The sequence below is a fragment of the Trichechus manatus genome, unplaced genomic scaffold (assembly GCF_000243295.1).
Source record: "Trichechus manatus latirostris isolate Lorelei unplaced genomic scaffold, TriManLat1.0 scaffold00288, whole genome shotgun sequence".
In the NCBI taxonomy this organism is placed as follows: domain Eukaryota; kingdom Metazoa; phylum Chordata; class Mammalia; order Sirenia; family Trichechidae; genus Trichechus; species Trichechus manatus.
In genome coordinates this window covers 561,991-584,950 of record NW_004444224.1, presented here as the reverse complement: position 1 = coordinate 584,950, position 22,960 = coordinate 561,991, and the positions used below count along the sequence as shown (strand labels likewise).

The 22,960-nt window shown below is 46.0% G+C and overlaps 1 protein-coding gene across 4 annotated transcripts; it reads right to left on the bottom strand.

The window, feature by feature from the left end:
• Nucleotides 1-6,453: 6,453 nt before the first annotated feature.
• Nucleotides 6,454-22,951, bottom strand: LOC101359947 (SLAM family member 9-like). Of its 4 annotated transcripts, none has more exons than XM_023725146.1 (6): nucleotides 21,851-22,951; nucleotides 13,879-14,229; nucleotides 9,650-9,922; nucleotides 9,041-9,370; nucleotides 8,671-8,937; nucleotides 6,454-6,787 (listed from the first exon to the last, which is right to left on the bottom strand). In XM_023725146.1, exons 1-6 carry the CDS (start codon nucleotides 21,894-21,896, stop codon nucleotides 6,708-6,710), a joined length of 1,347 nt encoding a protein of 448 aa, XP_023580914.1. In that variant the 5' UTR covers nucleotides 21,897-22,951; the 3' UTR covers nucleotides 6,454-6,707. The 4 variants fall into 4 exon arrangements, with proteins under 4 accessions (XP_023580914.1, XP_023580913.1, XP_023580915.1 ...); XM_023725145.1 differs by lacking the exon at nucleotides 21,851-22,951 and adding an exon at nucleotides 18,845-19,162; XM_023725147.1 differs by lacking the exons at nucleotides 9,650-9,922; nucleotides 21,851-22,951 and adding an exon at nucleotides 18,845-19,162.
• Nucleotides 22,952-22,960: the final 9 nt, after the last annotated feature.

The window sequence follows — 22,960 nt, the reverse complement described above, 5'->3', positions numbered from 1 at the left end:
GAGCTAAGAAGCACACTCTTCACGAGTATCATCTTATGTCCCATAGTCCAGTCTAATCTCTGTCTGAATAGTTGGCCTTGGGAATGGTCTTAGTTCTGGGTTGACAGAGAGTCCGGGGGCTGTGCTTTCTGGGGTTCCTCCAGTCTCAGACCATTAAGTTTGGTCTTTTTACTAGAATCTGAGTTCTGCACCCCACTTTTCTCCTGCTCCATCAGGGACTCTCCTGTGTTCCCATCAGGGCAGTCATTGGTGGTAGCCGGGCACCATCTAGTTCTTCTGGTCTCGGGCTGATGAAGTCTCTGGTTCATGTGGCCCTCTCTGTCTCTTGGGCTAATACTTTCCTTGTGACTTTGGTGTTCTTCATTCTCCTTTACTCCAGGTGGGTTGGGACCAATTGATACATCTTAGATGGCCACTCACTAGCTTTTAAGACCCCAGACACCACTCACCAAAGTAGGGTGCAGAACATTTTCTTAATAAACTTTGTTATGCCAGTTGACCTCGATGTCCCCGAAAACATGGTCCCCAGACACCCGCCCCTGTTACTCTGTCCCTCGAAGTGTTTGGTTGTATTCAGGAAACTTCTCAGCTTTGGTTTAGTCCACTTGTGCTGACTTCCCCTGTAGTGTGTGCTGTCCTTCCCTTTGCCCAAGGTAATTTTTTAGACACACCAAATTTTAAAAATAAAGAGGCTTTATGGGTCACCTAGCCCAACTTCCTCGTTTTACAGATGAGAAAGTAGAGACCCAGATAGAGAAAGTAATGAAAGCAAGGTCACAAGGCAAGCTGTTAACATCAGAATTTCCAGCCAGTCACTAGGGCAAGCCACGCAACAAGTCAGCTCACTTCTGCCCCCTGGTGGCTACAAATGGCAAACCGTGCCGAATTTGGCCGATTTTCTAGTCAATTTTTTTCGATAAAATATAAAGCCTGATGAAAAACACCTGCACATTAACATTCACCAACACTGAGAAAAACAGGCAGTAATTCCACGGAGTAAATACTCCAACTGGTAGTTAGGTAAGCAGGAGGGAACTTCTTAAAGTCTTCAGAGGGAAGAATACTGCAGTTAAGTGTCTAAAAAGTGCAGTAGGTGTCTAAAAAGGGTACAGTTGAAAAAAAAAATTGAAGGCAAAATATAATTGCCCTGAAAGACATGTAAAACCCTTAAGAATAAGGGGAGAAAGGACGTAGATACTCTTGAATTTTGTGTCCATTTCTAAACTTTCCTATTTCTGCATAATTTCAAATAAATATCAGCAGAGGTGTGAATACTTCCCCCTCCCCTCAGACTCACAACTGTGCGGTAGGCAAAGAAAAAGAAGAAATGGATAAGTTCCTTCTCCAACAGAGATTTTAATTAATCCTCCTACTCCTTCATTCACTCACTCAACAAGCATTTAGTAGGTGCCATGGTCAAATGCTTGGGATGAAGCAAAGATGAATAAGAAACGATCCCTAAGCCCAAGAAGCGCTCGTCTAATGGGAAAAACAGATGGGTCAACAAGGAGTTAGCCAAGGTTTGAACTTGGATGAAGAATGATCGGAACAGGGAGGAAGGAAGTCTTCGTATGAGATGTGATATTTAAACCATGCCTAGCAGGATGAGTGGGAGCCAGATGGAGAAGGAGCAATGAGCGTGTGAAGCTATGTGGCGCCTTAATGGCTGCAGTTAGGGGTGCAGATAGGGAGACAGGGATGGTACGACTGTGAAGAAGCCATACTGTGGAAACGTTTCTCAGTTAAAAGCTAAGGAAGTCTTTCCAACAATTTTTTTCTGGGTAGTCTAAACTGTCAGCTTACTCTTTCATGGGATGGTAGGAGTCCCTGGGTGGCACAAACAGTTAATGAGCTCAACTACTAACCAACGTTGGAAGTTCAAGCCCACCCAGAGGTGCTGCCAAAGAAAAGCCTAGCAATCTACTTCCGAAAAATCAGCCATTGAAAACCCTACTCTGACACACATGGGGTCCCCATGAGGGCAGATTAAGAATACTGCAGCTGGTTGTGTGTGCCATCCAGTCGATTCCAACTCATAAAGTTCCCATATGACAGAGTACAGCTGCCCTGTAGGGTTTCCTAGGCTGTAACCTTTACGGGAGCAGATTGACAAGTCTTTTCTCCCGCAGAGAATCGCTGACCTTTCGGTTAGCAGCAGAGCTCTTAACCATTCCGCCGCCAGGGTTTCTTAATATATACCTGAGGATCAGTTAGTGGTTTCCACCTCCTTCTCCCCATCCCCACTTCTTCCTGCCACACAGCAGCTGCCTCTGGCCGCAGGAGACACTCGGATACACACAGTTTGCACCCCACACTTAAAACAGCTTCCAATAAACACCCACTTCCCTAGCTTTTTATGTATGAGGGCAAGGGTTTGACCCTCTCCTCCTCTGGGGATCTCAAGGCTTTCAGTAATTCAGGAGGTTTTTCTGTCAGAAATTAGCGTTCCATTTTACTACCCAGCCTGACGTTGGGGACTGGAGGATGAAGCATTCCGCTGCCACAAAACATTGGTGACTTCTCCAAGATCTCTAAAACAAACGTTGAACTAATTCTTCCTCCTCCGTCACATTCGATCCTAAACTGTGGCCCATGATTTAAGGGGTACTGTTTCTACTGAGCTACAAAAGATGAGCAGTGCTGTGTGACATGGGTTTACGTTTGTACGCCTGCGCCTTAGACAGCTGTGTACTTCTGTTCAGGGATCGTACTGATCCAGTGCCGTGTGGAGAAATAGGTGAGACAGCCGACAGTCCTGGAATTAACTTCCCCAGCTGTGAAATTTTCATTATGTTTTCAATAAGCATAAATAGTAGCTAGTTTGTAATGTTGAATTTTGTTGAATGCATACTTTGGAGCTATATTTCATAAAAAGATATCCAACAGTAATTAAGTTTATTTGCTTCAACTAAAGATTTTGCTGGTTAATCTCTGCATATTTGTTCACACTCTTCTTTCTTCCTGAAGTCTCCTTCCTCAGCATCCTGACTCCAGTCTAACTGTTCCCTTTGCCTTCTAGTCTATTTCCTAGGCCTTTGAATTTTCTTTTTTGGGTTCTTTGTCTTTTTGTATGTGTCCTCTTAATATTTTATTTTTTTCAAAATACTATATATACGTATATAGTTTAAAAATTCAGCTAGTACTGCCAGCCTTATAATAAAAAAAAGCAGATCTCTGCAACATACCACCCCAGAGCTGCTACTCCACACAGACACCTGTCAACTCTTTGGTCTCTTTTTTCTGATAGTTCCCTGATATTTTGAAATTATATGTTTACCCTACTTTTTCTTTATTTTAGACATTATTTATTGATGTCCTGCTATGAGGGATGGGTATCTGGCTCGCTTATACCCCCACACACACATTCTGTCTCAAGATAGTTATGTCATAATTTTCTTTAAATTAATATTCAATATTTATGATAATACATATTCACACTTGAGCCATGTAGATTATTATGTTTCTATTCCTTTTGAACAACTCTTTGTTTTTCCTGTAGTTGATAATGTCTTTTTTTTAATTTACTTAGTTTTATATACTTGTATTTGGAGCCCTGCTGGCACAGTGGTTAAGAGCTCAGCTGCTAACCAAAAGGTTGGCAGTTCGAATCCACCAGCTACTCCTTAGAAACACTATGGAGCAGTTCTAATCTGTCCTATAGGTTCGCTATGAGTAGAATTGACTCAACGGCAATGGATTTTTATATATATTTATCTCAATATGTAACTCCTATTTCAATATGGTCAAACACATCAGACAATCAGAGCAATCTAGCAATTCCCTTTTTTCTGTGCCTCCAGAACTCTGACTTCTGCCCCTATGCAGACTGGATCCTCTCTGGTCCTGCTGCACAGCTCTCCCTCTGAGACTTCTGCAATCCACTATCCCAAGACGTCCCTTCCCCTCTCTGGTGTTTCCTGGATGCCTTGCCTTCCTCTCAGTTTACTCCCTTACTATGGAGGAGCACATCTTCCAGTAGCTTCCTGAGAAAGACTGCTTGCGAGGTAAATTTCTGATTCCCTGAAGACTTGACAATGTCTATATTTTAATCGAAACATTGATTGTTAGTTTGAATGTCAATTGGTTTGACTGATACAGAATTCTGGGCTGAAAATGATTCTCCGTCAGAATTTTGAAGTCATTGCTCCATTGTCTTCTGGCTTCTGGAACTACTGAAGTCTCATGTCATTCTCATACCCAATTTTTTATTTGTGACCTATTTTTTCCCCCTCTCTGAAAACTTTGAGAAGTTTTTCTCTATTCCTCGTGTTCCACTATTTCATAATCTTGTGACTTAATGTGGGTCTTTTTTTATTATTAATTATTCTGGGAATCAAGTGGGCCCTTTCAATGTAGGAACACGTGTTTTTTTAGTTTGAAAAAATAATTTTGCATTATGTCTTTCTTAGATTTCTTCCCTCTGTTTTCTCCATTCTCTCTTTCTAGAACTTGTATTATTCAGATGTTGGGGTTCCTGGACTGGCTGTTTAACTATTTTATCTTTTCTTTCTTATTTTCATCTCTTTGTTCTACTTTCTGAGTGAATCCTCAATTTAATCTTTCAAATTTTCCTTTTATTTTTTATTTTATTTTTTCAGTCATATTTTTTATTTTCTAAAGTTCTTTCTGATTCTACAGTGTTTTTTATTCTGACTTTCTGTTCCTGTTTCATAGATGCAATATCTTCTCATATCTCTTACAGAATCTTAATTACAGATGTGGGGTTTTTAATTTAATTTTCTTTGGCTCCCTGCACCATCTCTCTTCTTCCAAGTTCCCTTTCTAATTTGTTTGGTTTGGCGCCTGTCTTTCATGTTAGAGGCTTTCCTTAAATATCTTGTGATCCTGGCTGTATTTCAGAATAAATTGCTAAAAACCTGATTGGAAGCCTGTGTATAATGCATGGAACTTGTCAATCTTTACTGTAAGGGAAATAGGAAACAATAATCGGCTGAGAGAGAGGGAAGCAGAGGAAGAGTTCACATTTCTCTCAGGAAAACAACTTACTTAAATTTAGTCAGTTGTTTGTATATGATTCAGACTCTGTTATTATTGTTAGGTGCTGTTGTGTTGATTTTAACTCATACTGACTCCACATGACAGAGTAGAACTGTCCTATAGCGTTTTCTTGGCTATAATCTTTACAGAACCAGATCACCATGTCTTTCTGCCTTGGAGCTGATGGGTGGGTTCCAACCACCAACCTTTTGGTTAGCAGTCAAGCGCCTAACCATTGTCCACTAGGTTCAAACTCTAGACCAACCTGTTTAGCACTTCAGAGCAGCTTGCTATCAAAACCTTCTAGAAATTATTTTCCTCTTATTTTAACCTTTTTTCTTTTGCTAACTATTGAGTATTCAAGGAATTTTTATGACAAAGATCCCACTTTTTTCTTCCTTCGATCCAAAGCAGAAAGAGAAAAGAAAACGCTCAATGGTATATGTTCCAGATCTTTATGAAGCTTCTGATAGTCTTAAAATCTTAAGGAAAAAATGTTCTGTACTCTCCTCCATCCATTCATTTATTCATTCATGCAACAAATAATGAAACATCTACCATAAGCCAAGTACTCTGCTGTCCTCTAGGGATATGACTGTGAACGAAACAGAAACAGTTCTTGCCCTCATGGAGCTGAAAGTCTTGTGGAGGAAACAGATGATAAACAAGTCAACCAACAAACAAATATACACTTACAATTTGTGATAAGTGCTTTGGTAAAATTGAACTGGGTACAATGACTATGAATAACCAGAAGATCTACTTACAGATGATGGCCAAAAGGCTGCTTGCTCCAAGGAGATAACATTTAAGCTGAAGCTGGGACCTTGAGCCCATTTACTTAAGTATTAACAAAAAATTAATAAAGTATATGCAAGAACACTTGATCAGCTTATTAATCTTCTTATGTTTCAAATCACCAAATTTTTCTTAAAATGAATAAACCCTCTTTTCTTTCTGAACACTTTAAGATGCATTTAAACAAAACATAAACAGGTTATTTAAGCAGAACATATGTAGTAGTTTTTCAGGAATTTTGACCTCAGTTTGCAAACGAAATAGGTTTTATGCCTTCATCAATATCCATGCCCCTATATTGTAGGGCTGTTCACTATTGTCATAAGGCAATATGTATACTAACTGTTTAATGAGAAACTATTTGTTCTATAAAACTTCCTCTAAGGTACAAAAAAAAAGAATTGTCTAAGTGAGATCAAATTGACAATAGCAACTTAAAAGGTTTGATGGGAAGTCTAGGGGGCAGTGAGTTGAAGAAAATGCTAATGGAATAATTTGGAAAGGGATAGTGAGAATAGCAGCACAACTGGAAGAATGTAATCGATGTCACTGAACTGTACATGTAGAAACTTTTGAAATGGTGTAACTTTGGCTATGTATATTTTCACCAAAAAAAAAAGGTCCTCCAAGGTCGAGAAGGGAGAGTGTTGACATGTCTTGGGGTTGTTAACCAATGTCATAAAACAATATGTGTACTGACTGTTTAATGAGAAACTATTAGTTCTGCGAAACTTTATCTAAAGTACAATAAAAAAAATTAAGGAAAAAAAATATATCCATGCCCCTTTCTCATACACACTTGGAGATGCTGGCATCAGGTATTCTGCGTTTGCAAAGACTTCTGTATCTCTGCATCTCACACGATGGCCGCCTTCTCGCATTCCTCCTCTTGGCTTCTTCGTGTGTCAGAGTCAAATCGATTTAATTCCCAAAGCTCCCAGGATCCCAAAGAGAAGAAATTCTTTCCTCAGGGAGCAGGGTAGGAAGGAGGCTGAGTGAATGATGACCACAGGTTAGAAACCAGGATAAAAGGAAGAAAAGAGAAGAAATGGGAAGACAGGGAAAACGGGAAAGAGATTTGCAGAGACAAAAAGCCAGAGGAGTGGACTGGAAACCCCTTTAGAAAACCGAGTATGAGACTATGTCCTCCAAGCCCCATAGAAAGCAGGGAAGAATGTTAATGTCTGAAGCCAATTATCATGCTTCTTCATGTCCCATAGCACACAACGCATGATGCTCATTAAACTCTTGTGCGATGCACAATTTTTTTTTTTTTTTTTTGCCATCTATTACATTTTATGTATTGCAGATACAGGGAAAAGTAAAAATGGGCTTTGCTCATGGCTCAGTGGAGGAGACAGACACGTCAACAAAGCCCATAATATCACATGCTCAGTTCTCTCCTGAAGTCTTTTATGAGGCATCACTGGAAGGCAACATGCAGATTGTGATTACTGTAAGTCACGCTATATTGTGAGTTTCCTGCGGGCTGAGAATTTATCCAGACCTCTTCTTTACTGTATCCTCAATGACTAGAACAGCACAGGGGCACATAATAGATGCTCAATAAACATGTTGCTAAAATGAGTGAATAGATGCTAAACCATTTTTGCTTTAGATCATGGGCAGACATCATAGGATTTTAAGCAGAAAAGTAGCATAAATTTTTCTCTGATTTAGAATTAACCCCTGAAGCAATCAGGATAGGGATGGAAAACACTAGAAACAGGGAGACTAGTTAGGAGGCTCCAGTAGCGGTCCAGGTAAGAAATAAAGGGAGAGTATAAACAATGGCTGCCTCTGGGTGGTGCAAGCTGTTTGTACTTGGCAGCTAAGGGAAAGGTTAGTGGTTTAAACCCGCCCAGTGGTGTGTGGAAGAAGGGCCTGGCAATCTGCTTCCATAAACATTACAGCCAAGAAAACCCTCTGGAGCGGTTCTACTTTGTAACATTTGGGGTCCCCACGAGTCGGAATTGACTTGACAGCAACGGGTTTGGTTTTGGGTTTTGCTGAGCCATGGCAGGTAGCAGTGGTGAGGAAGAGGAGGGGCTCTAGAGGACACCCAGCTTTCTGCCTTGGGCAACAGAAGGAAGCAAGGGGAGTGGAGAGAGGCCTGAGAAGGACTGTGATCAGAGAGAAGAGGTCAGCCCAGGTGGCTAAGGAGAGCATATCAACCGTGTCAAGTGCCATGGAGGAGCCCGGGATAAAGAGAACTGAGAAGTGGCCCCTGAATTGAACAACGAGGATGTCACCGGTGGGGAAAACCAGCAGCAAGGGGTTGAAGAGTGAATGGCTGATGAAGAACGGGAGATAGCAAACAAAGACCACTGTTTCAGAAGTAGGACTACAAGAGAAAGGGAGAGAGCGTGTTTGGTCTCACATGGTTTCCTGCCATGGCCTATGACTGAGTTGGAAGGGGCGGGGAAGCCAAGAGGCGCCATGCTTGCCCACCAGAGGAGCACAGCTTCAGGCCCCTCTCAGAGCTCCAGGCAGGGGAGGGTCTGAGTCTTCTCTGAGGACACATCCAAGGGGATTCTGGGATCCCCCTTCAGGGGGCTCTGCAGGGCTAAGACTGAGTGGGGATGGAGAAGCACCTTCCTTCAGGGAGTCCCAAGAATGAGCCAAATGTCCAGCTGCACCTATAGCAAGTGGAGGCATAGGGGACAATTGACAGACAGGTAAACAGAGGGAAGCTGTTGGGATGGTGGTTCCAGACCCCTCATCTCCTGGCACCCTAGAGACACTACCTGCTGCAGACTATCCTGCCCCTCCTTTTCTTCAACTGCTCCTAGAGCCCCAAGGAAGGCAGGCAGAGGTGCTGAGGAATGGGCAGAGGCTGCCCAGGATGGAGAGGGTTCCTGAGGAGGCATTTACCTGAGCAGAGGGGCCTGGCCGGGAAGGAGCGAGATCTCTGGCTGACGGGGTTCCTGACGGTGCAACGGTAGCTGTCACTGTCCACAGACCTCCAGGAGATGCTGAGAGTGGTCCCCCCATGGGACATAACTGCCCCCTGGCCATGGGGGTCCCAGCTGTATTGGACATCTTCTCCAGCCTGGTCTAGGGAGCAGACCAGCATGATGAAGCAGGTCCCAGCGTTCATGATCCGGGAGCTGACAGTGATGTTGGGCTCCTGCAGCTTCTCTGTAACAAAAAGGGAAGGCTCAAGCTATGAGAAGGCTCTGGTCTGGCCAAGCAAGGGTGAAGATAGGTTACATCCAACTGGGGGCCCTCTCCCCCACCTCACCATAGACACGCAGGGTGAAATCCTTGGTGATGTTCATCGGGGAAGTACGCAGAGTTATCTGGGCTCTGTAGAGACCAGAGTCCTGCAGTCTCAGGGAGCTGATCTGGAGAGAGTAGCCAGGGTGGGAGATGCTCAGTCGTCTGGAATAGGGTCCCTGAGTCTCAACAACCAGGACTGGTTTGCCTGCTGGTCCTGGTCTCAAGACAGCAAGAAGCCCCCGAGAGCTCCAGGTGATGTTTTCTACCTCCTGCCCCGCTGGGAACTCCAGGTGCAGAGTGGCTGACTCCCCAAGGGTGCCGATCACTGTCTCCCCAACTGTGGTTCCAGACCCTGCAGACAGAGGGGAAACCACAAACTCGGTGTCTCCCTACCCATTCTTGGGCACCCTGTCAGCTCCTCCTGCTCAAACCCCTAAAAGTGGTCTCCCTCCAACCTCCCCATCAGCTCTACCCCCAGGACCACCTGCTCTGCACTGACCCCCACCCACCCCCACCCCTGGCCCAGCCCCTCTCTCCCCAGGGGCTCCCCTTCATCCACATTGCCTGTCCACTCCAGAGCTGCTGCACAGGGCGCGTGCACAGGCTCCGGGCAGACTGAGGAGCCAGGTACCTGCACAGAAGTGTGGCACTGAGACCGGGTAGGAGCTGCTGTTACTGACTGGGTTCTGGACCGTACAGGTAAACATCAGAGCGTGGTCTCTGGGCCTCAAGGAGACACTGAGGACAGACCCTCCATGGGACACAACAGTCCAGGGCTCCAGGGGGGTCCAGCTGTAGGTCACGGGGCCTCCTCTGCTTTCTGCCACACAGGTCAGAATAAAGGTACAGTGTCCATTCTCACCCATTCTGGAGCTGAGGGTGACATGGGGCCGGGCCAGCTGCTCTGTGTGTGGAAAAAGGAATACACTGAGGACTGGGAAGCATCTCTGGGCCTCCCCTGCACAGGGCAGAAGGCACAGGCAGTGCCACCCAAGACCCTGCAGCATCCTGAATATACATGACTAACAACTGAGGCAGGACCTATCCACATCTGTGCTAGTGCTCCCCCTTCAGTTCCCATTATTCCCAGAACAACCCAATGAAGTAGGTAGAGCAGGTATTATTATCTACTCCATTTCACAGTCTCAGAGAGCTTACCACAACTTGCCCAAAGTCACATTAAGTGGTGAATCCAAGACCGAAATTGAGGTGGATCTGACTCCAGGGCCTGGGCCCCAGCCTGCATTGAATCGAAAAAGGCTATGTGTACTCGCAAGGGGCAGTGGTGGTGCGGCAGCAAAATTCTCCCCTTCCACAGGCTCAGTGTAGGCTTCGGTGTTGCTGTTATGCTCAACAGATTTCAGCTGAGCTTCCAAACTAAGACAGACTCGGAAGAAAGGCCTGGCCGTCTACTTCTAAAAATCAGTCAATGAAAACCCTATGGATCACAGCAATCTGATTCCCAACCTATCATGAGGATGGCGCCGCACCAGGGAGCATTTTGTTCTGTTGTGCCAGGAGTCGCCATGAGTCGGGGGCTGACTGGAAGACGATTAACAACAACATATTATGTACTCAAAAGCATGGAACTGTGCTGTAACTGTATCTTTCCCTAGGAGGGGGCCATACAGTCAACACTGAGCTTTCAGATGCTGAATAAGGCTTGGTGGGGGGGGGGCGGTGTCTCGGTCATCTAGTGCTGCTCTAACAGAAGTACCACAAGTGGATGGCTTTACAAGAGAAATTTATTCTCACGGTCCAGTAGGCTACAAGTCCAAATTCAGGGCATCAGCTCCAGGGGAAAGCTTTCTTCATCGGCTCTGGAGGAAAGTCCATGTCATCAGTCTTCCTTTGGTCTGGGAGCTTCTCTGCACAAGAACCTCAGGTCCAAAGGAAGCGCTCTGCTCCCAGCACTGCTTTCTTGGTGGTACGAGGTTCTCATGCATCTCTGCTCGCGTCTCTCTTTATATCTCAAAAGAGATTGCATCAAGACACTAATCTTGTCAACCTCATCAGTATGACCTTATCACAGTGATAGAATTTACAACACATGAGGAGATCACATATAATCTCATCATAGTGGTAGAGTTCACAAAACATAAGGAAATCACATCAGATAACACAATCATACAATACTGGGAATCATGACCCAGCCAAGTTGCTACACACATTTCTGGGGGGACACAATTCAATCCATGACAGGTGGGATGTGGCTCTGAGTGCTGAGGTTTCTCCCACTGCCTTGCACTCCCTTGGTCCTCCACCTCACCCTCTCTTCTCCTAAGACCACCCGCCCCCAGGTGCTCTCCTAAAGGTATTCACGTTGTTATTGGCCCACCTGCCTCCCCAGGCCACATGGGGGGCAGGGGTGGACGGAGACAGCAAGAGCAGCTGCAGAGACAGGGACAACCAAGACAGGCTAACAAAATCACAGAGTTTGGGAGAAGGCTGCTCTGCTAGACAGCTGACAGCTGCCCCAGGGGTGGCTCAGCTGTGCAGAATTGGACCCTGCAGGCCCAGAGTGACCCCCTGGATTTCCTCTGCTGGGTAACATTCTGCTGCCTCACCCCAGGGTGTTTTCTGCAGACTGGGCCCTGGGATCCAAAGCCGTTTTGACTTTTTCTGTAGGCCCTCTTCTCCTCAGCACCCCTCTCCTTCAGACAGACAAATATGGTGACAAACCAGAATTCCAAAAAGCCAGGGTGCGGGGTGCAGGGTCAGGGTGCCTGAGTTCTATTCCACTCTGCCACTTCGTAGCTCTGGGTCACAGGTGTGTCATTTTTTCTCTCTGAGACTCTGTTTCCTCAGCCTAGGAATAAAAACCCCTGTCCTATCTGCTGTCTGCTAGCAAAGCCCTGGTGGCCTAGTGGTTAAGAGCCTGGCTGCTAACTAAAAGGTCTGCAGTTCCAATCCACCAGCCGCTCCTTGGAAACCCTATGGGGCCGTTCTACTCTGTCCTATAGTGTCACTATGAGTTGGCATCAACTTGATGGCAATGGGTTAGGTTTTTGGTTTTTCGGTGTCTGCTGGCAGGGCTGTGGCGAGGCTCAAATGACCTGAGAAACACCCCAAGGATAAAAACCTGGCCCATTGTCATCTTTGCTGCTGCTGGGTGTCAGCCCAGAGGGTGGCTCTGAGGAGACCTCGCACACTATTCAGGGGACACAGTCTTCTCCTCCCAGATCTAACCCGGCACTGCTGCACACTGAGCCATTCTGCCAGGCTTGCCCTGACGTCCATCAGCATGGCGAGGGGCTCTCCACCAGCTCTGAGCCCACCCCAGTGAACAGTCCTACCCCAGGTCCCAGCAGACCCCACCCCATCACTGACCCTCATCCTGTGTGAGGAGCAGACCATCACCAGCCCAGGCCTGACTCACGGCCAAAATGTTTTCTCACCAACTGCATGAGCCCTGACCGTGTGCGATGCCATCACCTCCATGAAAAAAGAAGCCTTCGTGCAAAGGGAATCTTTCCCTTCACACAACCCAAGGAAGATGTCAGAAGAGGTTCTCTGCCTTCCCTCCGTCAGTTTTTCCGAGTTCATCCTCACTCATCATCTGTACCTTTCCCACCTGCCCACTTTCACTATAGGGGAGAGCTCTGCCATGGCATCCTGGTGACATGGCACATATCCATAGGGTCCAGGCAGGCCAAGCCTGGAGCCAAAGCTGATCTGAGTCTTGACAAAACACCTTGCGATCTTCCCGGGACACAAAAGGATGAGTGACCTGCAAGGAGCTCCTGCAAGAAGCTACCTCAAGGTCATCTCCCAATCACCTCCCTGTCTCCCCTGGGAGGCTGTCATGATGCAATGTCCCATCTCCTCCCGGGCTGTAACAGAGTGTGAAGTTTCCTGCAGGGTATGTTGCTGTTGCCTTAAGCCATCCAGCCAATTCTGACTTCAGGCAACACCCTGTGACAGAGTAGGCCTGCTCCATAGGGTTTTCTTGGCTGTAATCTTTACAGAAGCAGATCTCCAGGCCTTTCTTCCAAGGTACCACTGGGTGGGTTCAAATCACTAACCTTTTGGTTACCAGCTGAGTGTAAACCATTTGCACCACCCAGAGACCTTCCACAGGGGGACTGCTGCAGACTATAAAGCCACTTAGCTACATCCAGAATGGGGTCCTCAGCAGCAGGTTCTCTCATAACTCACAGTGCACTTTTCTGGCCCCTTTTGTTTGGGTGCCATCCTTTTTGGGGTGTGGGACAAGGACACAAAGGCCTGGCACTTTGGGCTACTCTTCCTTTCACTAACTATGTAAGTAATAAATTAAATCTAAAGTGGCTCACTCTATCTTTACCAGCCAAATCAGTCAGACCTCAGACTTGCTCGCTGCCGTGTGTTCTGGGCACCCATCCCTATTCCTTCTTTTATAGTTTCTCCTGCTTTAAAAAAAAAAAAAAAAAAGTTAACTAAAACAAAAAAAAATTATCCTTTCAGGAATATTATCCTTTAAGGAATATGATCCTTTACATCTGTGTAGAGCTTTACAAGCCTCTTTCACATGTATTTCTCTCTCACAAGAAGGTAGTAGTCCTATTTTATCAATGAGGAAGCTTAAGTCCACCCATGTAGGTGGTGGCAAAACCAGTTCTGAAGGCCTGAAACCCCATTCTCTATCCATTCCATATCTCAGAGTTCTGCTTCAGTTGGTCAGGGGCAGGTGCTGGGCATTGAAATTTTTCAGGAGATTCTCCCAGGTGATTCCACTTTAAATTTGTTTACAGTGAGCATCTATTACTCTTGCATTAGAAAGAAAAATGTAAATGTTATCAAAAAGGAGGCGGGAAAGGCTTTAAAAATGACTGAAGGACTGACACTGTCCCCTCCCTGGCCCCTGTCCAAGATACTCACCATAGACCTGCAGAATGTACTCCTGGGTGTGGGTGACGGGGGACCTCCTCAGGTTAACATAGGCTCGATAGGAGCCTGCATCCTCGCTGCTCAGGTTGCTAATCTGCAGAGAGCGGTCTTGGCCCGTGACACTCACACGGCCCCAGTACCGGGTTTCTGCCTGGTGAAAGATATCTGGTCCTCCAGCTTCTGCCAGGGTTACGCTGGCAATTGCCACAGGGGCCGAGCGGGTTGTCCAGGAGACGCTCCCCACCTGCTGTCCAGATGGCCACTTCAGGGGCAGAGTGACGGACCCCCCTAGGGTCCCAGTTACCACCATGCGGGCTGAGTCCTCTCGTGAAGCCCCTGGCCCTGCAGACACACAACAGGGGGAGGCTTCAGGGGCAGCCTGGCCAAGCCAAAGGGTCGCAGCCATCCTGAGAGCTAGTCAGGTAAAGGATTATTATTCCCATCACAGAACCCTGGTGGCACACTAGTTGAGAGCTAGACTGCTAATCAAAAGGTCACCAGTTCGATGAGTAGAGTCTGCGGTCTTAAAAGCCTGTGAGCGGCCATCTAAGATACTCCACTGGTCTCACCCGTTCGGGAGCAAGGGAGAATGAAGAGAACAGGATACAAAGAGAAGATTAGTCCAAAGGACGAATGGACCACAGCTACCAAGGCTTCCACCAGACTGAGTCCAGTACAGCTAGATGGTGCCCAGCTACCACCACTGACTGCTCTGACCGGGATCACAACAGAGGGTTCTGGACAGAGCTGGAGAAGAATGTAGAACAAAATTCTCACACACAAAAAAAAGACCAGATTTACTGGCCTGAAAGAAACTCGAGAAACCCCGAGAGTATGGCCCCCAGACACCGTTTTAGCTCAGTGGTGAAGTCACTCCCGAGGTTCACCATTCAGCCAGGGATTAGACAGCCCCATAAAACAAAATGGGACTAATGAGGCACAGCAGTCCAGGGACAAGGACTAGAAGGCAGAAGGGGACAGGAAAGCTGGTGATAGGGAAACCAAGGTTGAGTAAGGACAGTGTTGACATGTAGTGGGGCTGTTAACCAATGTCATAAAACAATACGTGTACTGACTATTTAATGAGAAACTATTTGTTCTGTAAACCTTCACCTAAAGTACAAGGGAAAAAAAAAGGTCACCAGTTCGAATCCACCAACTGCTCCTTGGAAACTCTATGGGGCAGTTCTACCCTGACATATAGGGTCACTATGAGTCGGAAGCAATTCAACGGCAACAGGTTTGGTTTCTTTTGGTTTATTAGCATCTTTAAAGATACTTAGGCATCACTGGAATAAGTTGGTGAACACCCTTTGTTCCCACCCTCATCAAAGCTAGTCAGCACCTTGTAGAGAAATTTAAAAAAAAAAAAAAAATCCTCAATAGTATGACCCAGTTCTGTTAGAGTATTTTTGCAACACAGATATGCAGTCCCATGAAATTGACCAAGGTCTGCTACACAGTTGTTTAGGGAGAAAAGGCAGCAGGGCTCAGGGAGGGGATCTGGGTCCTGATTCCCTTGGGATCAGGAAGCACTGGCTATATCACTGTTTCCTAGGCCGGGTGGTGAGGCTCTTTGCCAAAAGTTGAACTGAGAAGTAGTGTGGCCATCAGGGGCAGACTACCCAGGAAGCAAGGTAAGCACAGGCTTACTTGTGCTAACTTACTAATCTGTAGTGAACAATTTCACATGGGTTTCACCGGCTTACCTTACTTACTGGGTAATTCATTCCTGTCAGGGACTGTAAATTTGAAAAAAGGCTCTGATTCTGTAGGAAGGTGCTGTGGGGTTGGGAGAAAGACAGATGCCAGCCATAGTTAGAAGAAGAATCTTCAAAAAAGTGAAATTGTTCACTACAGACGATCTGGTAGCACTGTGCCTACCTTGCCTATTGGATAATCCACCCCTGGTGGCAATAACTGTGGTGATGGGGTGGGGGGTGGTTGCTGTCTGGTGGGAGTGTGCATGCTAGGTCGGGGAAGTGGCATGTCCCGATGTGCCCACCCCATAATCCACTCCACTTCTTGCTGTTCGTTTCTTCTACAGAATGATTCTGGCTCCACCTGGAGAATCGTGCGAACCAGGAGGAGTCATCCCAAAGTGGAGTCACAGCCGAAGCCGTGCTGACATCAGGAAGACCTTCGTCTCCTCCTGAAACATACGCTGCAGGAATTCAACCTTGAATAAGCAGCTCTGCTCGCCCTTAAGCCCCTCTAGTGCAGTAACTACGTAGGTCCCGCTCAGATGCTGCTTCCTTTCTGAAGCCTTATCTGAGTTCCAGATTGCTGATCCAGCCACCCTCCCCTGGTTTCCTCTAGCCTGTGCTTTTGTTGATTTGTTTTAAGTATTTACTTCATTCTGCCTCATATAATAGCTGTCTTGTGTGCCTTTCCCCATACCCCACAAGCTCCCCAAGGAGAAGAGAAAATGGAAGGGAATTAATACCTGATTATAAAGTAAAGTAAATGGAGTAGTTTATCCCAGCGGTTAGGTACAGTGGGGTAGGTGCCCAGCTTTTTGGTTTAAGTCCTGTTTCTGGATTCAGGGAAGGGGAAAGAGACACAAGGGAATCAGATACAGGACACAAATCCCAAAAGGCAGATACTGTGCCAAGTGCTTTATGCACTGTATTTTATTTAACCATCCCAATAAATTTGCAAAGTTATATATTATTCCCATTTTACAGATGAAGAACATGAAAACTCAAAGAGGTTAAGAAATTTGCTCTGTGTTGCAAAAATACTCTAACAGAACTGGGTCATACTATTGAGGATTTTTTTTTTTTTTTAAATTTCTCTACAAGGTGCTGACTAGCTTTGATGAGGGTGGGAACAAAGGGTGTTCACCAACTTATTCCAGCTAGGAAGCAGCAGAGTGCAAACGAAAACCCAGGTTCCCCCGATCCCAAAGCCCATGCCCTGTGTTCTGCAGCGGGGCTCTGCCACACTTAATTCCTCCCTGTGTCCCACTGCCTTGGCCCCACACCACACACACACACACACACACACACACACACACACACACACACAACATAGGCCTTGCACACAGGAGGCCTCAAAAACTTTCTAGAATTGAACTGAGGAAAGTTTTTTGTTTGTTTTTTTCACTTGCCTTTTTTTAAGGCAAGATTTGTCTTACTCATTCTTTCACCGTAGGCCCAAGAGTTGCCTCTGTGGACAGTTGCCACGAAGAGCCCATCTGGACACCACATAAGGTGGGAAAGCTCGCAGATGTGTTTGTTCAGTGACGGGAAGCCAACCCCTCAGTTTCAGTTCTGTGACATTTGTCGGGACATTGTGGTTCTCTGAAGCTTTTCGTGTGCCTTTACCTTCCCATGTCGGGGCTGCACTGACTCAGTTTCAGAGATTGCCAGTCACATGCCTAGAAGATGCCATCTAACCTCTCTGAGCCCCAGCCCATCATCTGTAAAATGTGGGTGATACCATCTGCCTTGTCTATATCACAAGATTGTTAGAAGGTGTCTTAGTCATCTAGTGCTGCTATAACAGAAACACTACCAGTAGATAGCTTCTAACAAAGAGAAATTTATTCTCTCACAGTCTAGTAGGCTACAAGTCTAAATTCAAGGCATCAGCTCCAGGGGAAGGCTTTCTCTCTGTGTCAGCTCTGGAGGAAAGTCCTTGTGATGCACCCGTCTTCCCTTGGTCTGGGAGCATCTCAGAGCAGAAACCTCAGGTCCAAAGGACGCACTCTACTCCCTGCACTGTTTTCTTGGTGGTATGAGATTCCCATGTCTCTCTGCTCACTTCTTTCTTTTATATCTCGAAAGAGATTAGCTTAAGACACTACCTAATCTTGTAGACCTCATCAGTATAACTGCCGCTAATCTGTCTTATTACATCATAGTGATAACATTTACAACACATAGGGAAATCACATCAGATGATAAAATGGTAGACAATCATACAATACTGGGAATCATGACCTAGCCAAGTTGACAGATATTTTGGGGGGACACAATTCAGTCTGTGAAAGGAGGATCAGAGTTTTTAAAATCTAAGTGAAAGTTCTTTATAAACTGCAAAGTTTCAAGTATATCTAAGGGTCCATCCGAGCCCTGGTAGCACAGTAGTTGAGAGCTTGGCTGCTAACCAAAAGGTTGGCAGTTTGAATCCACCAGCTGCTCCTTGGAAATCCTGTGGGGCAGTTCTACTCTGTGCTATAGGGTAGCTAGGATTCAGAATCAACTTGATGGCAACGGGTAAGAGTCCATCAGTACGTCAAGGGGACAGCCTAGAGGCTGGTGAGGGGACAACCCTGAAGGCAGGTGACCCTGATCTCCAAGGCTAGTTGGTTTTTCCCATAAAGAAGAGCAAAAGTGAAAGCTTAAAATTCTGGAAACCAGTCCCTCACCATGAATTTCTCAAGATCAATGTTCCTCTGGTTCTAGTTCCCAAGCCCATCTGCCATCATCTCTCAGGTCCCTGGGGAGTGGGGGTGAGTAGTAAGAATCTAGAAGGACAGGAATTCCTCTAGCTGCCAAGTTTGAGATCCCCTACTGAAGCTAATTATGACACATGGAGGGCCCATGTCATAAAAAGAGACATGAGAGGATCAGATACAGGACACAAATCCCAAAGTATAACATCCACAGGGGGCCTTAAAAACCTGAATGTCCCAGGGAACATGCTCAAGACGGCAGGATGCAGACGGGGGAGTCCTGCAACTGGCTGTGGCCAGTTCTCTGTCTCGCACCCACATCATTCAGCCTGTCCAGAAATGCCCAGGCTTCTTGGGATTCATTAGTAAAAGAAATGATATGAGGGTGACAAGGACACAGTCTGGGCTTGCATAATCTGAGCTTAGGGTGCACACACACACAGAGCCTGGCTCCCATAGAGGTAGTATCTTTGGTGAAATTTATCCATTCCTAGAACAAACCACTGTATGTGGCAGGTACAGGTGCCTGGAAGGTTGTGGCAAGAATGGACTTACCCATGAAAAGACCAAGGAGGAGCAAGGACCACTGTGGAGAAAGGCCCATACCATCCACCAGCAGACTGACCTGCCTCAAGACAGCTGATGACTGTGTATGGGTATGTATCAGCCTACAAACTGTTCCTCTTTTTAGAGTGTCACTACTTAAACCGGATGTCATTTTTGAGTCACAAGACTGAGGATGAGGAGGCATAAAAAGAAAGAATAGCGAGAGGAACCAAAAATCCTTTGCCGTTGAGTCAATTCCAGCTCATAGTTTCACTATAGGACAGAGTAGCACTGCCCTATAGGGTTTCCAAGGCTGTAAATCTTTAAGGAAGCAGACTGCCACATCTTTCTCCCACAGAGCGGCTGGTGGGTTCGAACTGCTGGCCTTTCAGTTAGCAGCTAAGTGCTTAAGTACTGCACCACCAGGGCTCCTTGAGAGCGACCAGAGTGAGCTATTTAAAAGCAGAGCTGACCGTGGCACATCCTTGCTTTAAACCCTTCAGAGGTCCCCCATACCCTACGAGGCTGAAGTCCGGGGTCATGATCCTGACCAGCTTGTTCCCTGCCAACCTCCCTGGCCTCATGTCCTGTCACCAAGTCTCATGCCTTAGACTCCAGTCACCGCACACAGCTTCTTATGATTGCTCACTTTTATAACTTGACTCATGTAGTTCAGCTTACTGGATGGCCCTAGAGTCCCTGGGTGATGCATCTATTAATGTGCTCTGGTGCTAACCAAAAGGCTGGCAGTTTGAGACCACCTAGAGATGCCTCAGAAGAAGGGTCTGGTAATCTGCTTCCAAAAAGGCAGCATTGAAAACCCTATGGAGCTCACAATAGCTAAAAAGTGGAAACAACCGAAATGTCCGCAACAGATGAATGGATAAACAAAATGTGTCACATACATGTAATAAAATACTACTCAATCATAAAGAGAAATGAAGCCCTGATGCATGCTACAACATAGGTGAACCTTGAAAACATCATGCTAAGCGAAATAAGTCAATTGCAAAAGGGACAAATACTGTATGACCTCACTTACACAGAATTAGCAAATATATAGACACCAAAGATTATTAGTGGTTACCAAGTGGGAGGTGGGAGGAAAGGGGGAGTTTTTGCTTAGGGAGTCTTGAGTTTATGTTTATGGTGGTGGAAATACTTGGAAAAGGATAGTGAGAGTAGTTGCACAACTCAAAGAATATAATCAATGTTACTGAATTGTACATGTAAAAATTGTTGAGATGGCATATGTTTTGTTATGTATATTTTTACCACAACACATTTTATTTTTATTTGAAAAAAAACCCTGTGGAGCACAGTTCTATTCTGACATACATGGGGCCGCCGTGAGTTGGAATTGACTTCATGGCAACTGGTTTGGTTTGGTTTGGTTTTTGGGTGGTCCTAGTCCCTGCTGCCTATCTCACCTACCTCACCCTAACATTCTACCATTCCTCACCTAAAGTCATCACTCCCCTGGGAAAGGCTTCCCCGAAGCTCCAGGTTAGGCTAGGAGCCTTCTTCTGGGCCTCTTAGGTCGTACTTACTTCTATCCTAACACCTATGATAAATTTTTGCTTATTTATAGACTCTTCTCAGTATCAACTCTCAGCTTCTTGAGGGTGGGGCCTGTCTTTTGCGTCTTTCAATTCCCAGTGACTAGCCCAATGTCAGCACACAGCAGGGGCTTAGCTCCTACGTGCTTGTTGAATGCACGGGGTGGGCACTGAGCCAGCAGACAGAGTAAGAGTGAGACTAGAATGGCCCAGGGACAAAAAGGGTGAAGGTTCAGCTGTTGACTATAGATTCTTTAGTGCAGAAACAAGGCTGGGAAAGATCAGAAGGCAAGAACTTTGGGACCAATTCTACCTTAAGCCACAAAGGACTGGGTGAGATATTATTTTGCCATCTTGCCCTTTTGGTGTATGGTGGAGAGAGTGGTGTGAAAAGGTCCTGATCCATGGCTGGATGGAGGGAGAGGGGAGAGGGGAGGTAGGTATGAAGCTTCCTTCCCCACCCCCTGCCTCTCCGCCCCAGATAGTCCTGATGGCTTTGCTGGGATATACAGACTCTGCTGACATCTCCATGAGGATGTAGCAACTCCTAGATGGGGACTGGGATCTCCTGTTGGCCCCCTGACTGCTCAGACTTTGACAAGTCCCTAGGAAGTGTCTCCTTGCACAGACTAGGCCTTCAGTGTGTGGAGGTCAGGAGCCCCAGAAAGACTTGAAGAGGATCTACAGGGCTTTCAAGACGGTCAGCAATGACCTCCCATTGGTAACATTCTATAGACACTTTGGTCCTTATCTTATGGGACCAACAAATGGAATTTGACACTGGGACCCTCCTTGCTTGATGTAATCTCCTTAGACTCCAAAATACCACTCTCACTGGGTTCTACTCACTCATGTATTCAACACACATGCATTGAGTTCCTGCGAGATGTCACACAGTGTTTAAAGCAAGGATGTGCCATGGTCAGCTCTGCTTTTAAATAGCTCACTCTGGTGCTTCTCACTCTTCTTTCTTTTCACGCCGCCTCATCCTCACATCTTGTGACTCAAAAACAACATGCATTTGAAGCGGTGACACTCTAAAAAGAGGAACTGTTTGTGGGCTGATACATACCCATACACAGTCATCAGCTGTCTTGAGGCAGGTCAGTCTGCTGGTGGATGGTATGGGCCTTTCTCCACAGTGGTCCTTGCTCCTCCTTGGTCTTTTCATGGGTAAGTCCATTCTTGCCACAACCTTCCAGGCACCTGTACCTGCCATGTACAGTGGTTTGTTCTAGGAATGGATAAATTTCACCAAAGATACTACCTCTATGGGAGCCAGGCTCTGTGTGTGTGTATACCGTAAGCTCAGATTATGCAAGCCCAGACTGTGTCCTTGTCACCTTCATATCATTTCTTTTACTAATGAATCCAAATAATTGGATTCTGTGTATCACAGGGGAGTACATCCACCTATCATCACAACTTCAAAGAAAGTCATTCCAGTGTCATTTACCTCTCAAAGCCTCCGTTTCCTCATTTCTGACCAGTTGCCATCCCATTAGCTCTGACTTATGGCGATTCCATGCATTTCAGAGTAGGACTGTGCTCCATAGTATTTTCAATGACTGTGATATTTCAGAAGATCACTAGGCCTTTCTTCCGAAGCACCACTGGGTGGATCCAACCTTTCTGTTAGTAGCCGAGTGCTTAGCCATTTGCACCACTCAGAAACTCCTAAAATGGAAATAATAGGAGTACCAACCAAACAGTTAATTTGAGGATTAAAAGAGAAAACATATGTGAAGTTCTAACACAAAGCCTCACTCATAATAATTACTCAATAATTGTTACTGGTTATTTTTATTATTATCAATATCTTTGAACCATCTTCCTCCTTAGTCCTCTCCTCCCACCCAGGCTGTCCCTGCTGTCATACTTTTACCTGGATTCCTTTAACAGCTTCTTTACCTGTCTTCTCATCGACAGTCTGCTCCCTTCCGTCATCCTCTGCTCTGCTGCTGGAGTAAGGTTTCTAAAAGAGGCCTTGGATCATGTCACACCTCTGTTTAAGAATACCTTCTGGCTCCTCATTGCCTTTATCTTGAGTTATAAGACCCTGTATCTGGGCTGTGGCACCCCCTCCTGACCACATGCCCTGTGTAAAAACGGTGTCACAGGCGGCATCTGACCTCCTCTAACTTCACGAGGAGAAAGGATAATCAAGATCAACAGCTCAAGGCTGATTCCTATGAAGCGGAGGTCAGACATGCCTCCTCTCTCCACCATCTTTATCAATTCTGACACAAACCAGCACTCCCATGGCACTCTCAACTTCTCTGCTGGATTCGATAATTCATTGCAATGGCCACACAGAACTCACAGACCATACTAACGATTATGGGGTTTATTAGGGAAGTAACAGGTTACAATTCAGATTCAGGAGTGCTCAGAATACAGTTCTTCCATCAGGACAGCCTTTGCCAGCTGTGCTCATAGACACGCCTCTCCCTGGCCCTAGGTCTCTGCCCAAAAGCACTCAGTTTTCTCTCACCATGGGCTGGGAAGCCCACCATGCCTTCTCCTGCTGCCAGGTCTCTGCTGCCGCTTCTCTACCACCTTCAGT

Bases quoted from the DNA above. Each gene is read 5' to 3' on its own strand.
- LOC101359947 (XM_023725145.1), bottom strand. From the start codon at position 19,040: ATGCCTCCTCATCCTCAGTCTTGTGACTCAAAAATGACATCCGGTTTA. The intron at 14,230-18,844 runs GTAAGTCCATTC...GTGTGTCTGCAG, and splicing joins CCTCCTTGGTCTTTTCATGG to GGCCAGGGGCTTCACGAGAG. The intron at 9,371-9,649 runs GTACCTGGCTCC...CTCTGTCTGCAG, and splicing joins AGTGCCACACTTCTGTGCAG to GGTCTGGAACCACAGTTGGG.